This window comes from Bubalus kerabau, chromosome 4, assembly GCF_029407905.1.
Source record: "Bubalus kerabau isolate K-KA32 ecotype Philippines breed swamp buffalo chromosome 4, PCC_UOA_SB_1v2, whole genome shotgun sequence".
NCBI lineage: Eukaryota > Metazoa > Chordata > Mammalia > Artiodactyla > Bovidae > Bubalus > Bubalus kerabau.
In genome coordinates, this window is record NC_073627.1 from 17,740,259 (window position 1) to 17,765,843 (window position 25,585).

A 25,585-nucleotide genomic window follows, 5' to 3' on the forward strand; every position below is an offset into this window, starting at 1 on the left:
AGTAGAGGAATATATTAGCAAGTTGTTTTTATTCTCTCTGTGTCCTTTGGCCACTTGGCCTTAGACATGGGCATTGATATAGAACTGTGTAGCAGGGTGTTGTTAAGTAAATCACTGTTTTCAGCTAGAGAAACAAAAATGAGAACTCTCAGAGATTAAAAAGTACTAAATAGATTGTGGAGAGGGAGTAGCTCAGGAAAATGATCTCATAAAGCTGCTTATAAACTCCTGCACTCACCCCTGATCTGCACATGCATGAATTTGGCCCTAAACAATACACCATAACTCTGAGAACTAAACTTCAGGATAGACCACTACCCAAGTTCCACTTTGGCTCTGGATGACACACAGATTTGAATAGCACTGCAAAGGCTATGAAAAACAAACTGATATTGAAACTGAAAAACACAGACAATTAATTGAAATTTGTGGCCTAAACCAAATTGAGTCAAATTCCTACCAAAACAAGATTTCAACATTTTCCAAAGAATTTCCAAAGAATTTTAGACCCACAGTCTCACAACTTAATCTTCAAAATGTCCAAGATATAATTCAAAACCACTTCACATGTGAAGAACAAAGAAAATCTCAGTTTGCATGGGAAAAGACAACCAACTGATGTCATGGGAAAAGACAAGCAACTGATGTCAAGGCCAAGTTAAAATGACATTGAAATTGCCTTATAAAAACTTTCAAGCAAGGAGCTCCCAGGTGGTCCAGGGGTTAAGAATCTGCCTTGCAATGCAGGGGACACAGGTTCAATCCCTGAGAACTAAGATCCCACATACACCAGAGCAACTAAGCCCAGGCACCACAACTACTGAGCCTAAGCATCATAATTAGAGAGCCCATGCACCACAATGAAAGATCCTGCATGATGCAATGAAGTTCTTGCATGCTGCAACTAAGACCCAACACAGCCAAATAAATAAATAAACTTCTAAGCATCTATTCTAAAAATGCTCCAAATTACAGTGAAAAAAAACCAGCACTCAAAATAGAAGGATAGAAAGTCTCAGAAAACAAAAGATATAAAGAAGAACCAAATTTGGAAATTTAAAACTTAAAAATATAATAATTAAAGTAAAAAAAATTAATCAGATAGGTTCAACAACATAATGGAGATGTCAGAGGGATAGTTTTTGAAACTGAAGACACATTAATTGAAATTATTCAATTTAAACAGTAGACGTAAATAAGAATGAAAACAAAATTAACAAAGTGTCAAGGATCTGTGTGACAACATCAAAGAGGGCTAACATTTGTGTCTTTGCAGTCTCAAGAAGACGGGAGAAAATGTGGTGCAGAACAAATATTTGAAGTTACAATGACAGAGGATTGCAAGTTTGGCAAGATAGATCCAAGAAGCTCAGTGAACCCCAAAAGGATAAACTCAAAAAAACACACTCCCAATGCATCATAATCAAATGGCTAAAAACTAAAGAAAAAAGAAAGTATCTTGAAAGCAGTCAGAGAAAAACAGTGTATTTTATTATTTGGATAACATCAGATTTCTTTTCAGAAACTGTGGAAGTCAAAAGTAAAAAGAACAACATTTTAAAATGTTGAAAGAAAATAACTGTCAACTCAGAATCCTATATCCAATAAAAATATCCTTCAGAAAGTAGAGAAAATAAAGATATTCTCAGATGAAGAAAAATAAAGCTAATTCATTTTTAGTAGATCTGCTCTTTTAAAAAAATGATTAAAAGAAGTTTTTCATACAGAAGCTTAATCCTTTAAAATTATTAAAAGCATGATATTCAAAAGACATGTAAGCAGTCAATATGAAAGAAGAAAAATATATAATGGCAAAGATTTGGTTAAATATAAGACTATTCCTCTCCTCTTGATAGTTTAAAATATGTTTAATCATTGAAAGCAAAACATTATATTATCTGGTATGCTTTCCAAGAATGTAGTTGTAATACATAAAATCAGAACATAAGATCAGAAGGTAAAAAGACCTACACATTGATAAAATTTCTATATTTTACTTGAAAGTGGTAAAATATTTATTTTCATATACTTTAAGGTTAAATAAAATACCCTGCTTATTTAACTTATATGCAGAGTACATCATGTGAAATGCCAGGCTGGATGAAGCACAAGCTGGAATCAGGACTGCCGGGAGAAATATCAATAACCTCAGATATGCACATGACACCACCCTTATGGCAGAAAGCAAAGAACTAAAGAGCCTCTTGATGAAAGTGAAAGAGGAAAGTGAAAAAGTTGGCTTAAAACTCAACATTCAGAAAACTAAAATCATGGCATCCAGTCCCATCACTTCATGGCAAATAGATGGGGAAACAATGGAAACAGTGACAGACTTTATTTTCTTGGGCTCCAAAATTACTGCAGCTGGTGATTGCAGCCATGAAATTAAAAGACGCTTGTTTCTTGGAAGAAAAACAATGACTAACTTAGCAAGTTAAAAAGCAGAGACATTACTTTGCCAACAAAGGTCCATCTAGTCAAAACTATGGTTTTCCCAGTAGTTAAGTATGGATGTGAGAGTTGGACTATAAAGAAAGCTGAGCACAGAAGAATTGATGCTTTTGAACTGTGGTGTTGGAGAAGACTCTTGAGGGTCCCTTGGACTGCAAGGAGATCCAACCAGTCAATCCTAAAGGAAATCAGTCCTGAATATTTATTGGAAGGACTGATGCTGAAGCTGAAACTCCAATACTTTGGTCACCTGATGCAAAGAACTGACTCATTGGAAAAGACCCTGATGCTGGGAAAGATTGAAGACGGGAGGAGAAGGGGACAACAGAGGATGAGATGGTTGGATGGCATCACCGACTCGATGGACATGAGTTTGAGTAAGCTCCAGGAGTTGGTGGACAGGGAAGCCTGGCGTGCTGCAGTCCATGGGGTTGCAAAGAGTCGGACATGACTGAGGGACTGAACTGACTGACTAAACTGAAGGTTAAATATGTATGTTATAATCCTTAGAATAATTACTGAAAAATGCAGACATATGGTGAAAAAAATATATAGGTAAATTTTTTTAAAGAATTTTTTAAAAACTTCCAAAAAAGAAGGTAGAAAAGGTTGAAAAAGAAAGGAAAAAATAGAAAAGAAATAACATGGTTACCTATATCTGAAAGGATTAATCACATTAAGTAAAAATGACCTGCTACTGCTACTTCAGTCGTGTCCGACTCTGTGCGACCCCATAGACGGCAGCCCACCAGGCTCCCTCGTCCCTGGGATTCTCCAGGCAAGAACACTGGAGTGGGTTGCCATTTCCTTCTCCGATGCATGAAAGTGAAAAGTGAAAGTGAAGTCGCTCAGTCGTGTCCGACTCTTAGCGACCCCATGGACTGCAGCCTACTAGGCTCCTCCATCCATGGGATTTTCCAGGCAAGAGTACTGGAGTGGGGTGCCATTGCCTTCTACAAAAATGACCTAGACACTCCAATTAAAAAACAGGAATTAAAAGAATGAATTTAAAAGCATCACCCAATTCTACGGGGTTTCTCTGATAGCTCAGTTGGTAAAGAATCCACCTACAATGCAGGAGACCCCAGCTCAATTCCTGCATCAGGAAGATCTGCTGGAGAAGGGATAGGCTACCCATTCCAATATTCTTGGACTTCCCTTGTGGCTCAGATGGTAAAGAATCCACTTGCAATGCGGGAGACCTGGGTTCGATCCCTGGGTTGGGAAGATTCCCTGGAGAAGTCAAAGACTACCCATTCCAGTATTCTGGCCTGGAGAATTCCATGGATTGTATAGTCCATGGGGTTGCAAAGAGTCGGACACGACTGAGCAACTTTCACGTTCACGTTCACCCAACCCTACGTGGTTTACAAAATACCTGAAATATGAGGAGAGTTGTTGTTGCTAGTCACTAAGTCGTGTCTGACTCTTTTGCAACCCCATGGACTAAAGACTGCCAGGCTCCTCTATCCATGGGATTTCCAGCAAAGATATTGGAGTGGGTTGCCATTTTTTTCTCCAGGGGATGTTCCCGATCCAGGGATCGAACTCACAGCTCCTGCTTGGTAGGTGGATTCTTTACCACTGAGCCACCTGGGAAGCCCAGATATGATGATATAAGAAGGTAAAAAGAAAAGGATAGAAAATCTATACATGTAAACACTAATTAAAAGAAAGCTGAAGTAGTTTTATTAATATTTGAAAAAGTAAATTGCAGAGCAAAGAAAATTACCATTGATTACATACACATTACATAATGATAAAAGAGCCAGTTTGCCAAGAAGATACAACTATCCTAAATGTGAATGAAACTAACAGAGCTTCAAGATGCATGAATCAAAGCCCAAAAAAATGAAGGGAGAAACAGACAAATCCACAATTGTATATTTCAATACTATTCTCCTTTCACAGTAATAGAACTAATAGAAAATCAGCAAAGATTCATAAAAAATTATAAATGATGAGAATCATGCATGGGAGTGGGTATGTGATTATCAGTAATATCTATGCAGGAAAAGAAAAATAAATGTAAAACCAGAGACAAAATTAGAATTCAAAATAAACTTTGAAACTTTCAGGTAATGATGGCAAATTGAACAGCTTTCAAAAATCCCATTAAAATTATTCTTAAAATATCATAAATCCATAAGAAGAAGAACAGGAAAAGAAACAACTGCATGAATTTAGTAGATGGGAAAAGGCTGAATTCTAAACCAGAAGGAAAAAGCCAACAACCCAATTCATAACACAAAACCTCCTAAATTAGCGGCATCTAGTTACTTCTGAAAGTGAAGGAAAGAGTAAAACTGGAAATAAAGGGTTGTTTAAAAGTCTGTTTAAGCAGTAATCAGATATCTAGATAACCTTCACACACCCATATATTTTCTCATGGCCATGTACTGATCTCCCCTTCCAGCAGAAGACTAACAATTCACCAGAGAGGGTTAAACACAAGGTCTCTGTGTCAGGGAATACAAAACATAGAAGAGAGTAAGGGTATTATAATGAAAAGGGAGGGTTACATGACAATTACCACTGAATAAAGAGAACTCCAGTTCTTTTGTCTCATTAAACACCTGAAACTCTGGCAAGATAACTTACAGCCTCCAAGAAGGAAACCAGAAGCTGCTTCTTTGAAAACACTGACAATTTTGAAAGGAAAAACACCCTAAAGATGCTGATGTCAAGGGTCTTCGAGGCAAAAATCCAGCCAGATTGCCTATAGCATGATGCCCTGACCTCAGCAGTATTGGCATCTGGGGACACACGATTCCTCACTCTTGCCTGGGAAATCCCATGGATGGAGAAGCCTGCAGTTGATGGGGTTGCAAAGAGTCAGACACGACTGAGCAATTTCACTTCACTTCAATTCCTTATTAAGAGGGGGAGAAGTGGATATCTAGAAATGTGTGCAGGGACTTCCCTGAAGGTCCAGTGGACTTTGAAGACTTTGGAAGACTCTGAACTTCCAAAGCAGGGGGCATGGGTTCGATTGCTGATCAGGGAACTAGGATCCCACATGTCACACAGCCAAAAAAAAAAAAAAGAGTAAAAGTGCACACAAAGAATATCACCCACCATATCAGTAAACAAAATCTGTTGAGGCCATCAAACCATCAGCCACTGCAGCCACCCCCATGGTGCATCCTGAGTGGGTTCAGGATGGAGAAAAACAGAATATTGGCTCTACATAGTTAAAGTGCATGTCAAAGGAATAATTTCATTAAGCCCAGACTCTTGCATCTTCCCATACATAGAAAAGCAATAGACTCATTAACTTTAGATGTCTGGATTTTCTTTAATGAGCAGTAATATTTTGATATTTGATTACATGAATTCTATAGGAGTTTTGCAAAAACTCCTGTATATCCTGGCTCCTCCCTTATCTCTTTGGAATAGTCCCTCAGAGCTTTCTGAGGGGCTGTATCCCAGGCTTAAGTCCTCATTAATGCCCCAAATAAAACACAATTCTCAACTTTTAGGTTGTGCTTTTTTTTTTTTTTTAAGTCAACAAAAGCATCCCTGGCCTCTAATCACTTAATGCCAGTTACACATGTTTTAATGACCAAAAAGCATCTCCACATGTTGCCAAATGTTCCTGTGGGAGAGTGATAACCAAAATCACTTCTGGTTAAGAACCACTACTCTAGAGTGTTCAGTCCATAGTCAACCAGTTCCACTTCCAGTCTCAGAGTTTCCAAACAGCTTTTGGAACATAAGCAGACAACCAAAGATCACCAGACATTTGGAGAATGCCTCTAAAATGAAGGCCAAATAAGAGAAAAATAACTTGGAGAAAACACTATGAATGAAAAAGAAAATTTTTTAAACATCATCCTTAGCACAACAGAAGATATTATGTTCATGGAACAATAGGAATATCCATGTAACAAGAAGATGTTAAAAGAACATACTTTCAGAAGGGAAAAAAAATTCTTGGAAATCTTGAAAGTACAAATGAAAGCCTAAACACATGCATTGGAAGATAAAGTTAAGTACATCTCACCAAAAAATGACAGAGAAAAAGGTTTTTTTTTTAAAAAAAAAAAAAAAGAGGAGAATCCATCCAGGATGTCAAGTATCCAAGTAATAAATGTTTCAGAGAGGAAAGGAAATCATCAACAAATTGCTTAAATTTCTCAGAATCACATTATACTGTACCCAACACAATTGTTCCCAAAACAATCTATTTCAAGGCACATAATCATGAAATTTCAGAACACTAAAGGTAAAGAAATTATTCTATAAAATTTCAAAGAAAAAAATCAGTTACATACAAAAAGTCAGGAATCAAAAGAATTGTGGATTTGACAGCAACACTGAAAACTGGAAAACAGAAAAATTCTAAGGAAATGTATTTCCAACCTAGAATTCTCTACTTAAACTGCCAATCAAACATGAGTACAGAATCTGATACGGGGAAAGAAGTGAAAATTCTTCTTTCAGAATGTTAATGAAGAGAGATTCCAGGAATATAACTACACATAAAATGTTCAGTTCAGTTCAGTCACTCAGTCTTGTCCGACTCTTTGCAATCCCATGGACTGCAGCATGCCAGGCTTCCCTGTCTATCACCAACTCCTGGAGCTTTCTCAGACTCATGACCATCAAGTCTGTGATGCCATCCAACAATCTCATCCTCTGTTGTCCCCTTCCCCTCCCACCTTCAATTTTTCCCAGCATCAGGGTCTTTTCCAATGAATCAGTTCTTTGCATCAGGTGATTAAGTACTGGAGCTTCAGTTTCAGCATCAGTTCTTCCAATGAATATTCAGGACTGATTTCCTTTAGGATGGACTGGTTGGATCTCCTTGCAGTCAAAGGGACTCTCAAGAGTCTTCTTCAACAGCACAGTTCAAAAGCATCAATTCTTTGGCGCTCAGCTTTCTTCGTGGTCCAACTCTCACATACATACATGACTACTGGAAAAACCATAGCTTTAACTAGATGGACCATTGTCAGCAAAGTGATGTCTCTGCTTTTTAATATGCTGTCTAGGTTGGTCATAGCTTTTCTTCCAAGGAACAAGCATCTTTTAATTTCATGGCTGCAGTCACCATCTACAGTGATTTTGGAGCCCAAGAAAATAAAGTCTGTCACTGTTTCCCCATTTATTTGCCATGAAGTGGTGGGACAAAATGCCATGATCTTCATTTTTTGAATGTTGAGTTTTAAGTCAATTTTTCAGTGTCATCTTTCACTTTCATCAAGAGGCTTTTTAATTCCTCTTCACTTTCTGTCATAACCCTGGTGTCATCTGCACATCTGAGGTTACTGATATTTCTCCCGGCAGTCCTGATTCCAGATTGTGGTTCATGCAACCCAGCACTTTGCATGATGTATTCTGCATATAAGTTAAATAAGCAGGGTGACAATATACAGCCTTGACATACTCCTTTCCCGATTTAGAACCAGTCTATTGTTCCATGTCCAGTTCTAACTGTTGCTTCTTTACCTGTATACAGATTTTTCAGGAGGTAGGTAAGGCAGTCTGGTAATCCTGTCTCTTTAAGAATTTTCCACAATTTGTTGTGGTCCACACAGTCAAAGAATTTAGAGTAGTCAGTGAAGCAGAAGTAGATGTTTTTTTCTGGAATTCTCTTGCTTTTTATATAATCCAATGGATGTTGGCAATTTGATCTCTTGTTCCTCTGCCTTTTCTAAATCCAGCTTGAACATCTGTAAGTTCTCAGTTCACGTACTATTGAAGACTTGCTTGGAGAATTTTCAGCATTACTTTGCTAGTGTGTGAGATGAGTGCAATTGTGAGGTAGTTTGAGCATTCTTTGGGATTGCCTTTCCTTGGGATTGGAATGAAATCGGACCTTTTCCTGTCCTGTGGCCACTGCTGAGTTTTCCAAATTTGCTGGCATATTGAATGCAGCACTTTAACAGCATCATCTTTTAGGATTTGAAATAGCTCAACTGGAATTCCATCACCTCCACTAGCTTTGTTCGTAGTGATGCTTCCTAAGGCCCACTTGACTTTGCACTCCAGGCTGTCTGGGTCTAGATGAATAATTGCCCATTTGTGGTTATCTGGGTTATGAAGATCTTTTTTGCAGAGTTCTTCTGTGTATTCTTCCCATCTCTTCTTAATAGGTTCAAGAAGAGTAGGTGGATGTGGTGTAGACAGGGAAAATGAAACAGAACTAAATTCTTATTTTCAATAGTAAAACCAAATGAGGCTCTGTGGGCCCCCCAGGCATGGAAGTCCTTGTGTCCCCGGTTTCTCACAGGCAAAACTCCAGCCTCCATGACCTACCCTGAAACCTAGACAGTGTATTAAAAAGCAGAGACATTACTTTGCTGACAAAGGTCTGTATAGTCTAAGCTATGGTTTTTGCAGTAATCATGTACAGATGTAAGAGCCAGGGATAAAAAAGGCTAAGTGCCAAAGAATTGATGCCTTCAAACTGTGATGCTGGAAAAGACTCTTGAGAGTCTCTTGGACAGCAAGGAGATCCAACCAGTCAATCCTAAAGAAAATCAACCTTGAATATTCACTGGAAGAACTGATGCTGAAGCTGAAGCTCCAGTACTTGGTCACCTGATGCAAAGCACTGACTCATTGGAAAAGACCCTGATTCTGGGAAAGATTGAAGGCAGGAGAAGGGGACAACAGAGGATGAGATTGTTGGATGGCATCATGGACCTGATGGACATGAGTTTGAGCAAACTCTGGGAGATGGTGAAGGACATGGAAGCCTGGTATGCTGCAGTTCATGGGGTTGCAAAGAGTTGGACATGACTGAGCGACTGAACAACAACAATCAAGGGAGAAGCAGCCAAGTAACTATCAGAGGCAAGACTAAAGGGATCATAGAAACTAATCAAGATAGGAGACCAACCACCTGAGACAAGGTTAAGGGAGTGCAAGCCCTGCTGGTGTTTGTTGCTCAGTCGCCAAGTCCAGGCCTCCCTGGACTTAGAGAGTTTGAGAGTTTGCTCAAACTCATGTCCATTGAGTCAGTGATGCCATCCAACCATCTCATCCTCTGTCATCCCCTTCTCCTCCTGCCCTCAATCTTTGCCAGCATCAGGGTGTTTTCCAATGAGTCGGCTCTTTGCATCAGGTGGCCAAAGTATTAGAACTTCAGCTTCACCATCAGTCTGTCCAATGAATATTCAGGACTGATTTCCTTTAGGATTCACTGGTTTGATCTCCTTGCTGTCCAAGGAACTCTCAAGAGTCTTCTCCAGCACCACAATTTGAAAGCATCTATACACACCCTAATTTTGTCAGAGACCCTACTCTTGGACCATTATTATAAAAGCTCTGACCAAACTCCCCTGGGTTGGGACACATAGTTTTTCAGGACAGGAGTCCACTGTGTTCCCCTTTGCCTGACAAATCAATAAAGCTTTCTTTTCTACTTCACTCAAAACTCTGTTTCTGAGATTCAATCCAGCATGGGTGCAGAGAAGCCAAGCTTTCAGCATCAATAGTAGGAAGTTTACTTTGTCTACCTAAAATTTTAGAAATTAACAAGTAGCAATATAAACATGCTATTTTCAGTCATGAAGGTAAATATCAAGTAATCAGCTAAAACATTTGAAATTTTTGCCTCTGGAGAAGCTGAGAGGAGGATTAGACAAGAGGCTGCTTTTTTTTTTCTAGCAAGCTTTATAGAGCTATATAATCCTTAAAATTATGTACATAGATAATCTTCATCAAATGACATTTGGATAAATGAGACAAAGAGTAAAGAATGACAATGTATTTGATGCTTTTGAACTGTGGCATTGGAGAAGACTCTTGAGAGTCCCTTGGACTGCAAGGAGATCCAACCAGTCCATCCTAAAAGAGATCAGTCCTGGGTGTTCATTGGAGGGACTGATGTTGAAGCTGAAACTCCAAGACTTTGGCCACCTGATGTGGAGAGCTGACTCATCTGAAAAGATCCTGATGCTGGGAAAGATTGAGGGCAGGAGGAGAAGGGGATGACAGAGGATGAGACCATTGGATGGCATCACCAACACAATGGACATGGGTTTGGGTAGACTCCAGGAGTTGGTGATGGACAGGGAGGTCTGCCATACTGCAGTTCATGGGGTAGCAAAGATCGGACACGAGCAAGCAACTAAACTGAACAGAAAAAAAAAACAATGCACTTAATGAAGAAAAACTAAACAATGAGTGATAGAGAAAAACATACTATGGTTTTTTAAACAGTCAATGTCAGGATATCAGAATGACCACAAATTGCAAATTAAATATTCCCTTTTTTTTAGTGTTACTACTTTGACTGCAGCCATGAAATTAAAACATGCTTACTCCTTGGAAGGAAAGTTATGACCAACCTAGATAGCATATTCAAAAGCAGAGACATTACATTGCCAACAAAGGTCCGTCTAGTCAAGGCTATGGTTTTTCCTGTGGTCATGTATGGATGTGAGAGTTGGACTGTGAAGAAGGCTGAACGCCAAAGAATTGATGCTTTTGAACTGTGGTGTTGGAGAAGACTCTTGAGAGTCCCTTGGACTGCAAGGAGATCCAACCAGTCCATTCTGAAGGAGATCAGCCTGGGATTTCTTTGGAAGGAATGATGCTAAAGCTGAAACTCCAGTACTTTGGCCACCTCATGCGAAGAGTTGACTCATTGGAAAAGACTCTGATGCTGGGAGGGATTGGGGGCAGGAGGAGAAGGGGATGACAGAAGATGAAATGGCTGGATGGCATCACTGACTCGATGGACGTGAGTCTGAGTGAAATCCGAGAGTTGGTGATGGACAGGGAGGCCTGGCATGCTGAGATTCATGGGGTCACAAAGAGTCGGACACAACTGAGCGACTGAACTGAACTGAACTGACTGATATTAAATTTTTATCTCTCTGATTTAAGAGAGTAGAGTTTAAAGAAGTCTTTCAAAACTCATATAATAAAATCTATAAATTAGTACTTAAAGATAATTTATAAACAAAACTTGCTATAGCAACAAGAGATCACTTACAAATATTCTCATACTCTTGCTGTAGTTCATCCAAAGTAAATATGATATCCCCAATATCCACCATTTGATTGCCTGTAATACAAAGAATTCCTTAGTTTAGATACTGTATTTCCTTTTGAACACAATACGGCTACTATCCTATTCTAAAATTACAACACCACATAAATATGTGCAAGTAGGAACAAAGGACCAGCTATTATGGGCTTTGAACAATATCTGGAATTATGAATTAGTAATTCAGTATACACTGAAACATAAGACTTCATTAGTATGACAAAATGAAGAAATCTTGTTCTTCCTGACTGGGGGAGATGGAATAAGGAGTGAGAATTATTAATTCTTTCAACATTGTTTCAGCAGTTAATATCTGCCATATTCACTGTGTTACATACTGAGGATACAATATTGAGCAAAAGTAGACACGATATCTGCTCTCCTGGTGCTTAACTAGTCTTAAATAATACACAAACCTTAATCAAACAGTTTAAAATATAAATTGCAACTGAGATCAATCCTGTGAAAGTGTACAATATGAGAATATGACCTACTCAGAGAGGTCAGGGAAACATCTCTAAAAAACAGAGTGTAGTTTAGATTTAAAGTATTAAGAAGGACTCTGAGGAAACCATAATTTAAAAAGATATATGTATCCCAATGTTCATTGCAGTATCATTTACAATAGTAGCTAAAACATGGAAACAACCTAGATGTTCATCGAGAGATGAACAGATAAAGAAGTTGTGGTACATATACACAATGGAATATTACTCAGCTATTAAAAGGAATGTACTTGTGTTGGCTCACGTGACATGGACAAATCTAGAGCCTATTATATAAAATGAAGTAAGTCAGAAAGAGAAAAACAAATATCAAATACTAACACACATAAATGGAATCTAGAAAGATGGTACTGATGAATGTATACGCAGGGTAGCGGTGGAGATGCAGACACAGAGAACAGACTTGTGGACATGGGTTGAAAGAAAGGGTGGGACAAATGGAGAGAGTAGCATGGAAACATTACCACATGTAAAACAGATAGCCAGTGGGAATTTGCTGTATGACTCAGGGAGCTCAAACCTGTGCTCTGTGACAACCTAGAGAGGTGGGGTGGGGTGGGGGGTGGGAGAGACGTTCACAGGGAGTAGACATATGTACACTTATGGCTGATTCATATTGATGTATGGCAGGAACCAACACAATATTATAAAGCAATTATCCTTCAATTAAAAATAAATAAAATTTTTAAAAAATAAATAAATAATTCCCTGATAGCTCAGCTGGTAAAGAATCCGCCTGCAATGCAGGAGACCACATTTTGATTCCTGGGTCAGGAAAATCCGCTGGAGAAGGGATAGGTTACCCAATTCCAGTATTCTTGGCCTTCCCTTGTGGCTCAGCTGGTAAAGAATCTGCCTGCAATGTGGGAGACCTGGGTTCAATCCCCGGATTGGGTTGATCCCCTGGAGAAGGGAAAGGCTACCCAATCCAGTATTCTGGCCTGGAGGATTTCATGGACTGTATAGTCCATGGGGTCACAAAGAGTCAGACATGACTGAGCAACTTTCACTTTCACTTTTCACATATAAGCAGGAATAACTAGGTGGAGAGGAATATTCCAGGAAAAGAACAGAATATGTGTAATGGCTGTCACAGGAGGAGAGCAGTATAAGGTTGAAACTCTAAAAAGGCACAGACAGTAAGGGAGAATGTGGTCTGAGATAAAACTAAGATCCAGGTAAAGGCCAGACTTTGCAAAGTCTTGTCCATTAAAGAGGTATTATTAGATTTTATACAAAGAAGGTAACATGACCAGATGCTTCTTTTGAAAAGATCTTTCTGGCTACAGTGTAAAGGGAGATTAAGACTAGATATGGGTGAAAGTGAAAAGTGAAAGTCGCTCAGTCATGTCCAACTCTTTGTGACTCCATGGAATTCCAGGCCAGAATACTGGAGTAGGTAGCCTTTCCCTTCTCCAGGAGAGCATCCGAACCCAGGGATCAAGGTCTCCCAGGTCTCTCACGTTGCAGGCAGATTCTTTACCAGCTGAGCCACAAGGGAAGGCCAAGAATACTGGAGTGGGCAGCCTGTCCCTTCTCCAGGGGATCTTCTAGACCCAGGAATTGAACCAGGGTCTCCTGCATTGCAGGCAGCTTCTTTACCAACTGAGCTATCAGGGAAGCCCAGGTATGGGTAGACTTGTTAGAATATGGGTAGACTTCCCATTGTCCTAAGGAAAAATGTAGTAATACTGGAAAACAGAAAGATTTAAGAGATATGTAGGATTTTAAAATAATAGTACTTCGTAATAATTTCACAAGGAAAACATAGAGAACATAGCTGTCAAGGATGATTCTTAGGTTTCTGCTTCACATTTCTTGAGCCTGTTCTAGGTGCCAAACAATGATAAATTTTTATATCTGTATCCTACAATAATCCTATGAAAGTAGTATTATTTGTCTAAACCGTGGTTCCAAATAAAGAGGGTGATCTAGAAGCCCAAACTAGAATTCCATAAGCCAAAATGCAAGGCACTGCAGTCGTTTCACATATGATTTCTGTTGCTCCTGGTAGAGCATGCCCTGAAGGCTATTTAATAATATGACTTGAGATTAGTCTTTAAAATTCCTATTTATATACATCTTCACATTCCAATACATATAACTCTCCACTCATGTCTATTACCCAAGAGCCCACCATAAATGACCACCTACTGAAACTGCATGCAGCCTGCTTCTACCTCCAGACTACACTTCACCAACCAAAGGCCCACTATAAAGCTACCACTACCAAATGACAAAATCCAGTAGAATCCCACCAGAAAGGATGCCATGTCTCATTATTTTCCTGCCACATTTACACAAACTGCTCCCTCAGTCTAAAAAGTTTCACCCTCTACCACCATCTGCAACTAACTCCTACAAATCCTTCAACATTCAGCTCAGACATCACCTCCTCTAATAATCTTTCTCTAGTGCTTCCAATATGCATATATACACTCTATAATAGTATTTGCTACATATGTTATCATAATTTTCAGTTTATTCGCCTTTTCTACATCAGAATGTGAGCTCCTTCAGAACAATAAATATGTTTTATTCATCTGTGTATCTATCACCTGCCAGTTTCAGGCACAGTAGATATTAAATGACTATCTGACTCACTAAATGAATGGATAAATCAATTAATCAATCACTAATCAATCCATTATTATAGGACATCTCTTGGTCACATGTAAACACCTAATATAAAATATATGCTAAAGATAGTATTTAAAGAGAATGTAATTGTACAGCACAGGAAGATTTTGTAATCAAAGCTACAAAACAAAGTTGGAAATTTAAGAAATTTAGCTCTCCTAACTTGTGGAGTCAATGCTCTTGATACCACAGAAACTATCTCTCCACAAAGACAAGAAATGACTATTGGCAAAGAGAGATAACATTGAAAAGAAAAAAATTCCATTTTTCTCTTATATTTTTGCCAAACATACCAAAATATAACAATTAGAAATTTCTCACTTAATTTTTCCAGACTACCTTTTATCATAGACACCAGTAAGCAGTGTCATGGCAAAGGGCAAGAATCAAGTAGGAAAAGGAGAAGTAAAGGATGAAACAGAAAAATTGGTAGCCAAGAAAGAAATACGTATACATCAATTCAAATAACTCACTGTTGATATCAGCACATTTTATCACTTCCTGCAAAGTTTCAGGGACTACCAAGATATCCATGCTATCCAACACTTTATCCACTTCAGAAACTGGAACTCGACCACCTTTTATCCTGTGAAAAATCTTCAAGGCATTCTGAAATGCTGCAAAAGTACAATAAACAAAGAAATTACTGTACGATGACAATCAACATCTTTCCCTGGAAGAGCAGATTTGATCTGGGAAAAATAAATTTAAGGATTTCTAAAAATTTACCTGCAAGTACGCATTTGCCCAATTCTAGCCATATTCTTAGCCTAAAATGTAATGTTTGCTATTATGTTATTATACTGCTAAAATAATATTATCAATAATAACTGGTTTTTATTGAATGCTGTCTATGTGCCAGGAACTGTGCTGAAAATTATGGGCTATATAATTCCATTATCACAATTGGCCTATAAAATAAAATTTTTCATTATCTCTACATTACAGATAAGGAAACTAAAGCTCAGAAAGTCCCTTGTGATTGTACTTTAAGTATATGGAAAAGCCAGAATTCTAATCCAAAATGTTTGCTCTTAATCATCATATTATACGCACCTCTTAGTTAAAACTTTTAGCTATAACAACTTCTTACCAGTGGTATAATCTACAATAGCAAAACACCTTGATCCAAAATTGGGGGCAGATATTAATTACTTTAAAGTGTAATTTAGGAAAGATATTGTAAAAGAGATAAGAATGGTGTAAATACAGAATTTTTCTTCAGATTTTGTATATACTACACAGAATTTGACAATGGTTTAACCACCATTAAAATGTCTATTTATCCATAGAAATCTCTTAACTGTCCTTGATATCAAAAGTGAACTGGGAAGAACATGGTTAAAAGAAAGTAAACATAATAATGAAGAGAATTTCGCCCCAAAAGAAGGCTTCCTTAAAACCTAAACAGTTCAGTTCAGTTGCTCAGTCGTGTCCGACTCTTTGCAATCCCATGAATTGCAGCACGCCAGGCCTCCCTGTCCATCACCAACTCCCGGAGTTCACTCAAACTCATGTGCATTGAGTCAGTGATGCCATCCAGCCATCTCATCTTCTGTCATCCCCTTCTCCTCCTGCCCCCAATCCCTCCCAGCATCAGGGTCTTTTCCAATGAGTCAACTCTTCACATGAGGTGGCCAAAGTATTGGAGTTTCAGCTTCAGCATCAGTCCTTCCAATGAACACCCAGGACTGATCTCCTTTAGGATGGACTGGTTGGATATCCTTGCAGTCCAAGGGACTCTCAAGAGTCTTCTCCAACACCACAGTTCAAAAGCATCAATTCTTCGGCACTCAGCTTTCTTCACAGTCCAACTCTCACATCCATACATGACTACTGGAAAAACCATAGCCTTGACTAGACAGACCTTTGTTGGCAAAGTAATGTCTCTGCTTTTGAATATGCTATCTAGGTTGGTCATAACTTTCTTTCCAAGGAGTAATCGTCTTTTAATTTCATAGCTGCAGTCACTATCTACAGTGATTTTGGAGCCCCAAAAAATAAAGTCTGACACTGTTTTCATTGTTTCCCCATCTATTTCCCATGAAGTGATGGGACCAGATGCCATGATCTTAGTTTTCTGAATGTTGAGCTTTAAGCCAACTTTTTCACTCTCCTCTTTCACTTTCATCAAGAGGCTTTTTAGTTCCTCTTCACTTTCTGCCATAAGGGTGGTGTCATCTGCATATCTGAGGTTATTGATATTTCTCCCGGCAATCTTGATTCCAGCTTGTGCTTCTTCCAGCCCAGCATTTCTCATGATGTACTCTGCATATAAGTTAAATAAGCAGGGTGACAATATACAGCCTTGATGTACTCCTTTTCCTATTTGGAACCAGTCTGTTGTTCCATGTCCAGTTCTAACTGTTGCTTCCTGACCTGCATACAGGTTTCTCAAGAGGCAGGTCAGGTGGTCTGGTATTCCCATCTCTTTTCAGAATCTTCCAGTTTATTGTGATCCACACAGTCAAAGGCTTTGGCATAGTCAATAAAGCAGAAGTAGATGGTTTTCTGGAACTCTCTTGCTTTTTTGATGATCCAGCGGATATTGGCGATTTGATCTCTGGTTCCTCTGCCTTTTCTAAAACTAGCTTGAACATCTGGAAGTTCACGGTTCACGTATTGCTAAAGCCTGGCTTGGAGAATTTTGAGCATTACTTTACTAGCATGTGAGATGAGTGCAATTGTGTGGCAGTTTGAGCATTCTTTGGCATTGCCTTTCTTTGGGATTGGAATGAAAACTGACCTTTTCCAGTCCTGTGGCCACTGCTGAGTTTTCCAAATTTGCTGGCATATTGAGTGAAGCACTTTCACAGCATCATCTTCCAGGATTTGAAATAGCTCAACTGGAATTCCATCACCTCCTCTAGCTTTGTTCGTAGTGATGCTTCCCAAAGCCCACTTGACCTCACATTCCAGGATGTCTGGCTCTAGGTGAGTGATCACACCATCATGATTATCTGGGTTGTGAAGATCTTTTTTGTACAGTTCTTCTGTGTATTCTTGCCACCTCTTCTTAATATCTTCTGCTTCTGTTAGGTCCCTACCATTTTTGTCCTTTATCGAGCCCATATTGCATGAAATGTTCCCTTGGTATCTCTAATTTTCTTGAAGAGATCTCTAGTCTTTCCCATTCTGTTGTTTTCCTCTATTTCCTTGCATTGATCCTAAACAGTTATCTGTATCCAAATGCTACATTTAACGTATTTATGTGTAACTTAGACCACTATATCCCTTAATTTACCTTGATAAGGAAACACAATTCAAATAATTCCAGAGGGCAAACCACTTTGTAGTCAGACTAGATTTCCCTGGAATTCAGCATATAGTAAACATAATGATCTACAAGTCTCTAGATAAGCACAGTAGAAGAGGAAGAACTGACAATATTCATTCAACAAGTAGTTATTAGTCAAGTGAGCAAAAACAGCAGAGGAAAGAGAACTAGATGGCGGAGGAGTAAGTGGACCGTGGAGTACACCTCTCTCCAAGGATACATCAGGAATACACCTTCAGACATAGAAGTGCATGCAGAACTCCAGCTGAGAACCGACAGGAGTACCTGACCAGTGGAAAAGAATATATAGAACCATGCAAAACTCGATAGGATGAAGGATCTAGGGGGAAAAACAGGAGTGTTAGCAGGACTGGACCTGCCTTCAGCAGGTCGGGGAACTGAAGCAGGGGTCTGATCCCTACAGTGGGGCAACTGTCTGAGTCAGAGAAGAAACATTTAAGGCTGAGAGTGAAACAGCTGATCAGTGACAGCCTAAACGGAATGAGAATCAGACGGTCCTTGCCACAGCCATACACACCCCAGGCAGGAACACTGGTCTCCTGGAAGGCGCAGCAGCTGGGAGCTGGAGTTTAGGGATTGTGGAGCAATCCCAGGGCGAGGGCTGCTATTGACTTCTGAGAGATAGATTGAGGGGATGTGAGGGAGATGGTGGTGGGAAATGCCAATGAAGGAAACCGAGGCAACCATGGAAGCAACGCAATACACCTGAATCACGTGTAGCGGGTGGAGCCATCACCATAGCCTCTCTCCCCACACAGGCCAGCATTGGCAGTTGAACAATAGAGAGGCTGGCCCATCAAATGCCTAATGCAGTGAACTACAGAGTAGGACCCCACCCAGGGTGCCCCTTTAAGTGCCTGACACACCTATCTACAGAATAGGACCCCAGCCAGGGGGGCCCCTCTATTTGCCTGACACGCCAAACAACAGAGAAGGACTCCAGGCAAGGGAGCCCTCTAAGTGTCTGAATGGGGGTAGCTACAGAGAAAGACTAGCCAAAAAGGCCTTCTGATTACCAGCTACAAGAGGCTTTGGAAAAAAAAGACTCTGATAGGGCCGTAACTCCTGCGGCAGAGGCAGTCTGTGTCCCTGCACACTTGGTGCCGCCAGGGTCCCCGCAAGCCAAGCAGCTGCGCCACCTTCACACTCAAGTCTCACTGGGGCAGAGCTACCATGGGCAAAAAAAAAGTCTTGCGTCTATGCACACAGGGTTGCTTCGGTCATGTCTGACTCTTGCGACCCTGTAGACTGTGGCCTGGCAGGCTTCTCTATCAGAGAGGGGGTTCTCCAGGCAAGAATACTGCAGCATATTGGCCAATACTGGTTGCCATACCCTTCTAGAGCACTATATTTCCTGCTGCCCTAGCCACCAACCCCCCTGAGGACCTACTGCTGCCGGAACCCCTGTGACCCAAGCAGTTGCACCACTTCCACACCTGGCCCTCATGGGAGCAAACCCAAGCTCTCCAGGGTAACCTCAGGAGCTAAACCCCAGTGGATGACCCACATGTAGAGGTAGAAATAAAACCACAGTTGAAACCCAGAGGCAGTGTGGCTAAGGAATAAGACCCCAAACCTTCCCACCATCTGTACAAGCTGCAGATTAAATCTACAAGATCAACTAAGCAGACTCTGTGTCAATGGAATATATAAGAGGCCACTGAGAGCTCCCATTAAAAAAAAAATGCACTGGTTCTGATAGCTGTCGACACTGGAGGCAAGAACACACAGGAGTAGGACCAGATTAGAATCTGAGGGGCCCCCACTGCTGGTCCAGAGATCAGCAGTGTTGGAGGGCATCCTAGGGAGGTAAGGTAGACTGCGACGCCCAGCGAGGGAAAGGACTCTTGACAGCAGTGGCTCAAGAAAAACATTTATTATTCTTATTTTTTTTTACTTTTTCTGTAGATACTTGTGGATTTTGTTGTGGTTTTTTTTTTTTTTTTCCTTTTTTCCTTCCTCTGTTGTAGTTGTTGGTTTTATTGGCACTAAGAAATCCAATTAAGCTTTTGAGCTTTTTTTTTCTCAGTCTCATTTTTTATTGTTGTCATAAACCTCTGCCTCTACATTGGGCTTTTGCAGTTCTGTGGAGTTTTCCTCCTTTTTTTTGTTTTCTCTTTTTTTATTTTTAATTTTTTAAACCTATTTTTATTTTTTCTACATATATTCCTTTGTTTGCTTTTCTTACTGTTTTATCCCCTTGCAGTTACTCTTTAATGTATATATATATCTTCTTCATCTACCTCTATTTAACTTTGCATATCTATTCTTTCTTTCTTTTCTTTCTCTCCTTCCCTCTCAACATATTTGTTAGTTTTATTTTCATTGCTTTATTCCCTAATTGGCACCTTGCTTTAGTTTTGTTTTCCAGTTTGTGCTTTAATTAGTTTTGTTCTGGTAGATATAATTTTTGTTTTCCTTTGTTTGCCAGGTCAATCTATTGGACTTTATTTTTGTTGGACTGTTTTGATTTTGCTTATGGGTGTATATGTATATGTGTATATTCAGTCACACATTCTATTGTTGTTATAAACTTCTGCTTCTACATTGGGCTTTTGCAGTTCTGTGGAGTTTTCCTTTTTTCTTTCTTCTTCTGTTTTTTTTCTTTTCTTTTTTATAATTTTAATTTTTTAAAAACCTATTACATTTTTCTACATTTACTCCTTTGTTTGCCTTCCCTATTGTTTTTTCCCCTTGAAGTTAATCTTTAATGTGTATAAATCTTCTTCATCTACCTCTATTTAACTTTGTATATCTATTATTTCTTTCTTTTCTTTCTTTCCTTTTCTCCCAATATATTTGTTCATTTTGTTTTCATTGCTTTATTCTCCACTTGGCACCTTGTTTTAGTTTTGTTTTCCAATTTGTACTTTAGTTTTGTTCTTAACTGGTAAATATAATTTTTTATTTCCTTTGTTCACCAGATCAGTCTACTGTACTTTATTTTTGTTGGACTGTTTTCACTTTGCTCATGGGTGTATATGTATATGTGTATATTCCATTATTTTAGTTATTATTTGCCTGATTTTGTAACTGATATTTGTCTGGGGTTCATCTTTGGTTTCTTGTTTTGGGATATTTGTTTTAATCTCACCTCATGCATTTGTGGAATCTTCATTCCTGACCACAGATCAAGCCCTGGGCCTTTGGAGTAGGAACACTGACTCCAAGACCTAGACTACCTAAGAACTAACCCTAGGGAGTATGAAATAGTGAGAACTCACACAAAGGAAACCACTGGAATACAAGACCTGGCATCACCCAACCACCAGTAGCACCCTGTGCAGGACGCCTCATCTAAACAACAAACAACACAAAAATACAAACCCAATCATCAGCAGACAGGATTACCACCTCACTTAGACTTGCCCATCAGAGGAAAAACAAACAAACAAACAAAAACTCAGCACAAATCTCACCCTATACGAAGCTCACAGAAACCACAGGACCAATCTTAGGAGTGCAGAAACCAAAAGGAAGAAAGAATTCAACCTTCTTCAGGGAAAAAATTCAACTTCCCTTGAAGCCTGGGAAAGGAGACCTCAAACACAATAACCTAAAATAATAATAATAATAATGAAAAGGTAGAGAAATATGGCACAAATAAAAGAACAAACTAGAAGCACTGAAGTCCAAATAAATGAGGAGGAAATAGGCACACTACCTGAAAAAGAATTCAGAATAATGATAGTAAAGATGTTCAAAAACCTTGAAAACAAAATGGAGAAATTGCAAGAATCAATTAACAAAGATCTAGAAGAATTAAACAATAAACATATAGAGACAAACAACACAATTACTGAAATTAAAAATACTCTGGAAGGAATCAATAGCAGAATATCTGAAGCAGAATGAATCAGTGAGCTGGAAGATGAAATGGTGGAAATAACTTCTGAAGAACAAAATAAAGTAAAAAGAATGAAAAGAGCCAAGGACAGTCTCAGAGACCTCTGGGACCATATCAAATGCACCAACATTCAAATTATAGGGGTTCCAGAAGAAGAAGAGAAAAAAAGGGTATGAGAAAATTTTTGATGAGATTATAGTTGAAAGCTTCCCCAACATGGAAAAGGAAATAGTCAATGAAGTCCAAGAGGCACAAAGAGTCCCATACAGAATAAACCCAAGAAAAACACACCAAGACACATACTAATCAAACTAACAAAAAATAAACACAAAGAAAGAATATTAAAAGCAGCAAGGGAGTAGCAACAAGTAACATAAAAGGGAAACCCCATACACTTAACAGCTGATCTTTCAGCAGAAACTGCAGGCCAGAAGGGAATGGCAGGATATATTAAAATACTGAAAGAGAAAAGTCAACAATCAAGACTACTGTACCCAGCAAGAATCTCATTCAAAATTGATGGAGAAATAAAAAGCTTTTCAGACAAGCAAAAGTTAAGAGAATTCAGTACCACCAAACTGGCTTTACAACAAATGTTAAAGGGACTTATATAGTCAAGAAATACAATGGGAGAAAAGAAAAGATCTACAAAATCAATTCCAAACAATTAAGAAAATGGCAATAGGAACATATATATCAATAATTACTTTAAATGTAAATGGATTAAATGCTCCAACCAAAAGACACAGACTGGCTGAATGTATACAAAAACAAGACCAATATCTATGCTGTCTACAAGAAACCCACTTCAGACCTAAGACACATATAGACTGAAAGTGAGAGGATGGAAAAATATATTCCATGCAAATGAGAAGCAAAAGAAAGCTGGAGTAGCAATCCTCATATCAGAAAAAAATACACCTTAAAATAAAGAAGATTACAAGAGATAAGGAAGGACACTACCTAATGATCAAGGGATCAATCCAGGAGGAAGACATAACAATTGTAAATATCTATGCATCCAACATAGAAGCACCTCAATACATAAGACAAACACTAACAGACATAAAAGGAGAAACTGACAGTAACACAATAATAGTAGGAGACTTAAACACCCCACTCACACCAATGGACAGATCATCAAAACAGAAAATTAATAAGGAAACACAAGTCTTAAATGATACATTAGATGAGATGGATCTCATTGATATCTTCAAGACATTCCATCCAAATGCAGAAGAATACACTTTCTTCTCAAGAGCACATGGAACATTCTCTAGGATAGACATCTTGGGTCACAAATCAAACCTCAGTAAATTTAAGAAAATTGAAATTGTATCAAGCATCTTCTATGACCACAATGCTATGAGCTAATTACAAGAAAAAAAAAGTGTAAGAAACACAAACACATGGAGATTAAACAACACGTTTCTAAATAACAAACAGTTTACTGAAAAAATCAAAAGGGAAATCAAAAAATTTCTAGAAACAAATGACAATGAAAACACAACTCTAAACCTATGGGATGCAGCAAATGCAGTTTTTTTTGTTTTTTGGGTTTTTTTAATTTTATTTTATTTTTAAACTTTACAAAATTGTATTAGTTTTGCCAAATATCAAAATGAATCCACCACAGGTATACATGTGTTCCCCATCCTGAACCCTCCTCCCTCCTCCCTCCCCATACCATCCCTCTGGGTCGTCCCAGTGCACTAGCCCCAAGCATCCCAAGCAGTTCTAAGAGGGAAGTTTATAGCAACACAATTGTACTTCAAGAAACAAGAAAAACATCGAATAGACAACCTAACTTTACACCTAAAACAACTGGAAAAAGAAGAAGAACAACAACAAAAAAACATAATTAGTAGAAGAAAAGAACTCATAAAGATCCAAGCAGAAATAAATGAAAAAGAAATGAAAGAAACAATAGTACAGATTAATAAAACTAAAAGCTGGTTCTTCGAGAAGATAAACAAAATTGACAAACCTTTAGTCAGACTCATCAAGAAAGAAATAAGAATCAAATCAACAAAATTAGAAATGAAAAAGGAGAAGTTACAACAGACAATGCAGAAATACAAAGGATTATAAGAGACTATTATGAACAACTATATGGCAATAAAATAGATAACCTGGAAAAAATGGACAGGTTCTTAGAAAAGTTCAATCTTCCAAGACTAAACCAGGAAGAAATAGAAATTATGAACAACCCAATTACAAGCACTGAAATTGAAGTTGGGATCAAAAATCTCCCAAAACACAAAAGCCCAGGACCAAATGGCTTCACAGAAGAATTCTATCAAACATTTAGAGAAGAGCTAATGCCTATCCTTCTAAAATTCTTTCAAAAAATTGCAGAGGAAGGAACACTTCCAAACTCATTCTACGAGGTATCAGGGTAACCATCACCCTGATACCAAAACCAGACAAAGACAACACACAAAAAGAAAACTACAGGCCAATAACACTGATGCACATAGATGCAAAAATCCTCAACAAAATTCTAGCAAACAGAATTCAGTAACACATCAGAAAACTCATACACCATGATCAAGTTGGGTTTATTCCAGGGATGCAAAGATTCTTCAATATATGCAAATCAATCAATGTGACACACCATATTAACAAATTGAAAGATAAAAACTATGTATGATAATCTCAACAGATGCAGAAAAAGCCTTTGACAAAATTCAGCACCCATTTATGATTAAAACTTTTCAAAAAATGGGCATGGAAGGAACCAACCTCAACATAGTAAAGGCCATCCATATATGATAAGCCTACATCAAACATTATTCTCAATGGTGAAAAACTGAAAGCATTCCCCCTAAGATCAGGAACAAGACAGGGGTGTCCACTTCTGCCACTATTATTCAACATAGTTCTGGAATTCCTAGCTACAGCAATCAGAGAAGAAAAAGAAATAAAAGGAATCCAGACTGGAAAAGAAGAAGTAAAGCTCTCACTGTTTGCAGATGACATGATACTGTACATAGAAAACCCTAAAGATAGTATCAGAAAATTACTAGAGCTAATCAGTGAATTTAGCAAAGTTGCAGGATACAAAATCAGTACACAGAAATCACTGGCATTTCTATATACTAACAATGAAAAACCAGAAAAAGAAATTAAGGAATCAATCCTATTCACCATTGCAACAAAAAGAACTTAATATCTAGGAATAAACCTACCTAAGGAGACAAAAGAACTGCACACAGAAAATTGTAAGACACTAATGAAAGAAATCAAAGATGACATAAACAGATGGAGAGATATTCCATGTTACTGGGTAAGAAGAGTCAATATTGTGAAAATGACTATACTACCAAACACAATCTACAGATTTAATGCAATCCCTATCAAATTACCAATGGCATTTTTCACAAAACTAGAACAAAAAATTTGACAATTCATATGCAGACACAAAAGACTCCAAATAGCCAAAGCAATCTTGAGAAAGAAGAATGGAGCTGGAGGAATCAACCTTCCTGACTTCAGATTATGCTACAAAGCTACAGTCATCAAGACAGTATGGTACTGGCACAAAAACAGAAATATAGACCAATGGAACAAGATAGAAAGCCCAGATATAAACTCATGCACCTATGGGTACCTTATTTTTGACAAAGGAGGCAAGAATATACAATGGGGCAAAGATAGCTTCTTCAATAAATGGTGCTGGGAAAACTGGACAGATTACATGTAAAATAATGAAATTAAAACACTTCCTAATACCAAACATAAAGATAAATTCAAAATGGATTAAATACCTAAATGTAAGACCAGAAACTATAAAGCTCTTAGAGGAAAACAAAGGCAGAACACTTGATGACATA

General features: G+C 38.4%; 1 protein-coding gene across 1 annotated transcript in view; it reads right to left on the reverse strand.

Annotated features, from left to right (window-relative positions):
* The window catches only part of EFCAB13 (EF-hand calcium binding domain 13), a 239,483-nt gene that overhangs the window by 183,821 nt on the left and 30,077 nt on the right, over positions 1-25,585 (reverse strand). The window contains exons 8-9 of the mRNA XM_055579601.1: positions 15,078-15,221; positions 11,405-11,476 (exon numbers count right to left, since the gene is read on the reverse strand). Of these exons, the coding sequence (XP_055435576.1) occupies positions 11,405-11,476; positions 15,078-15,221 (216 nt within the window). The remainder of the gene's footprint in view (positions 1-11,404; positions 11,477-15,077; positions 15,222-25,585) is intronic.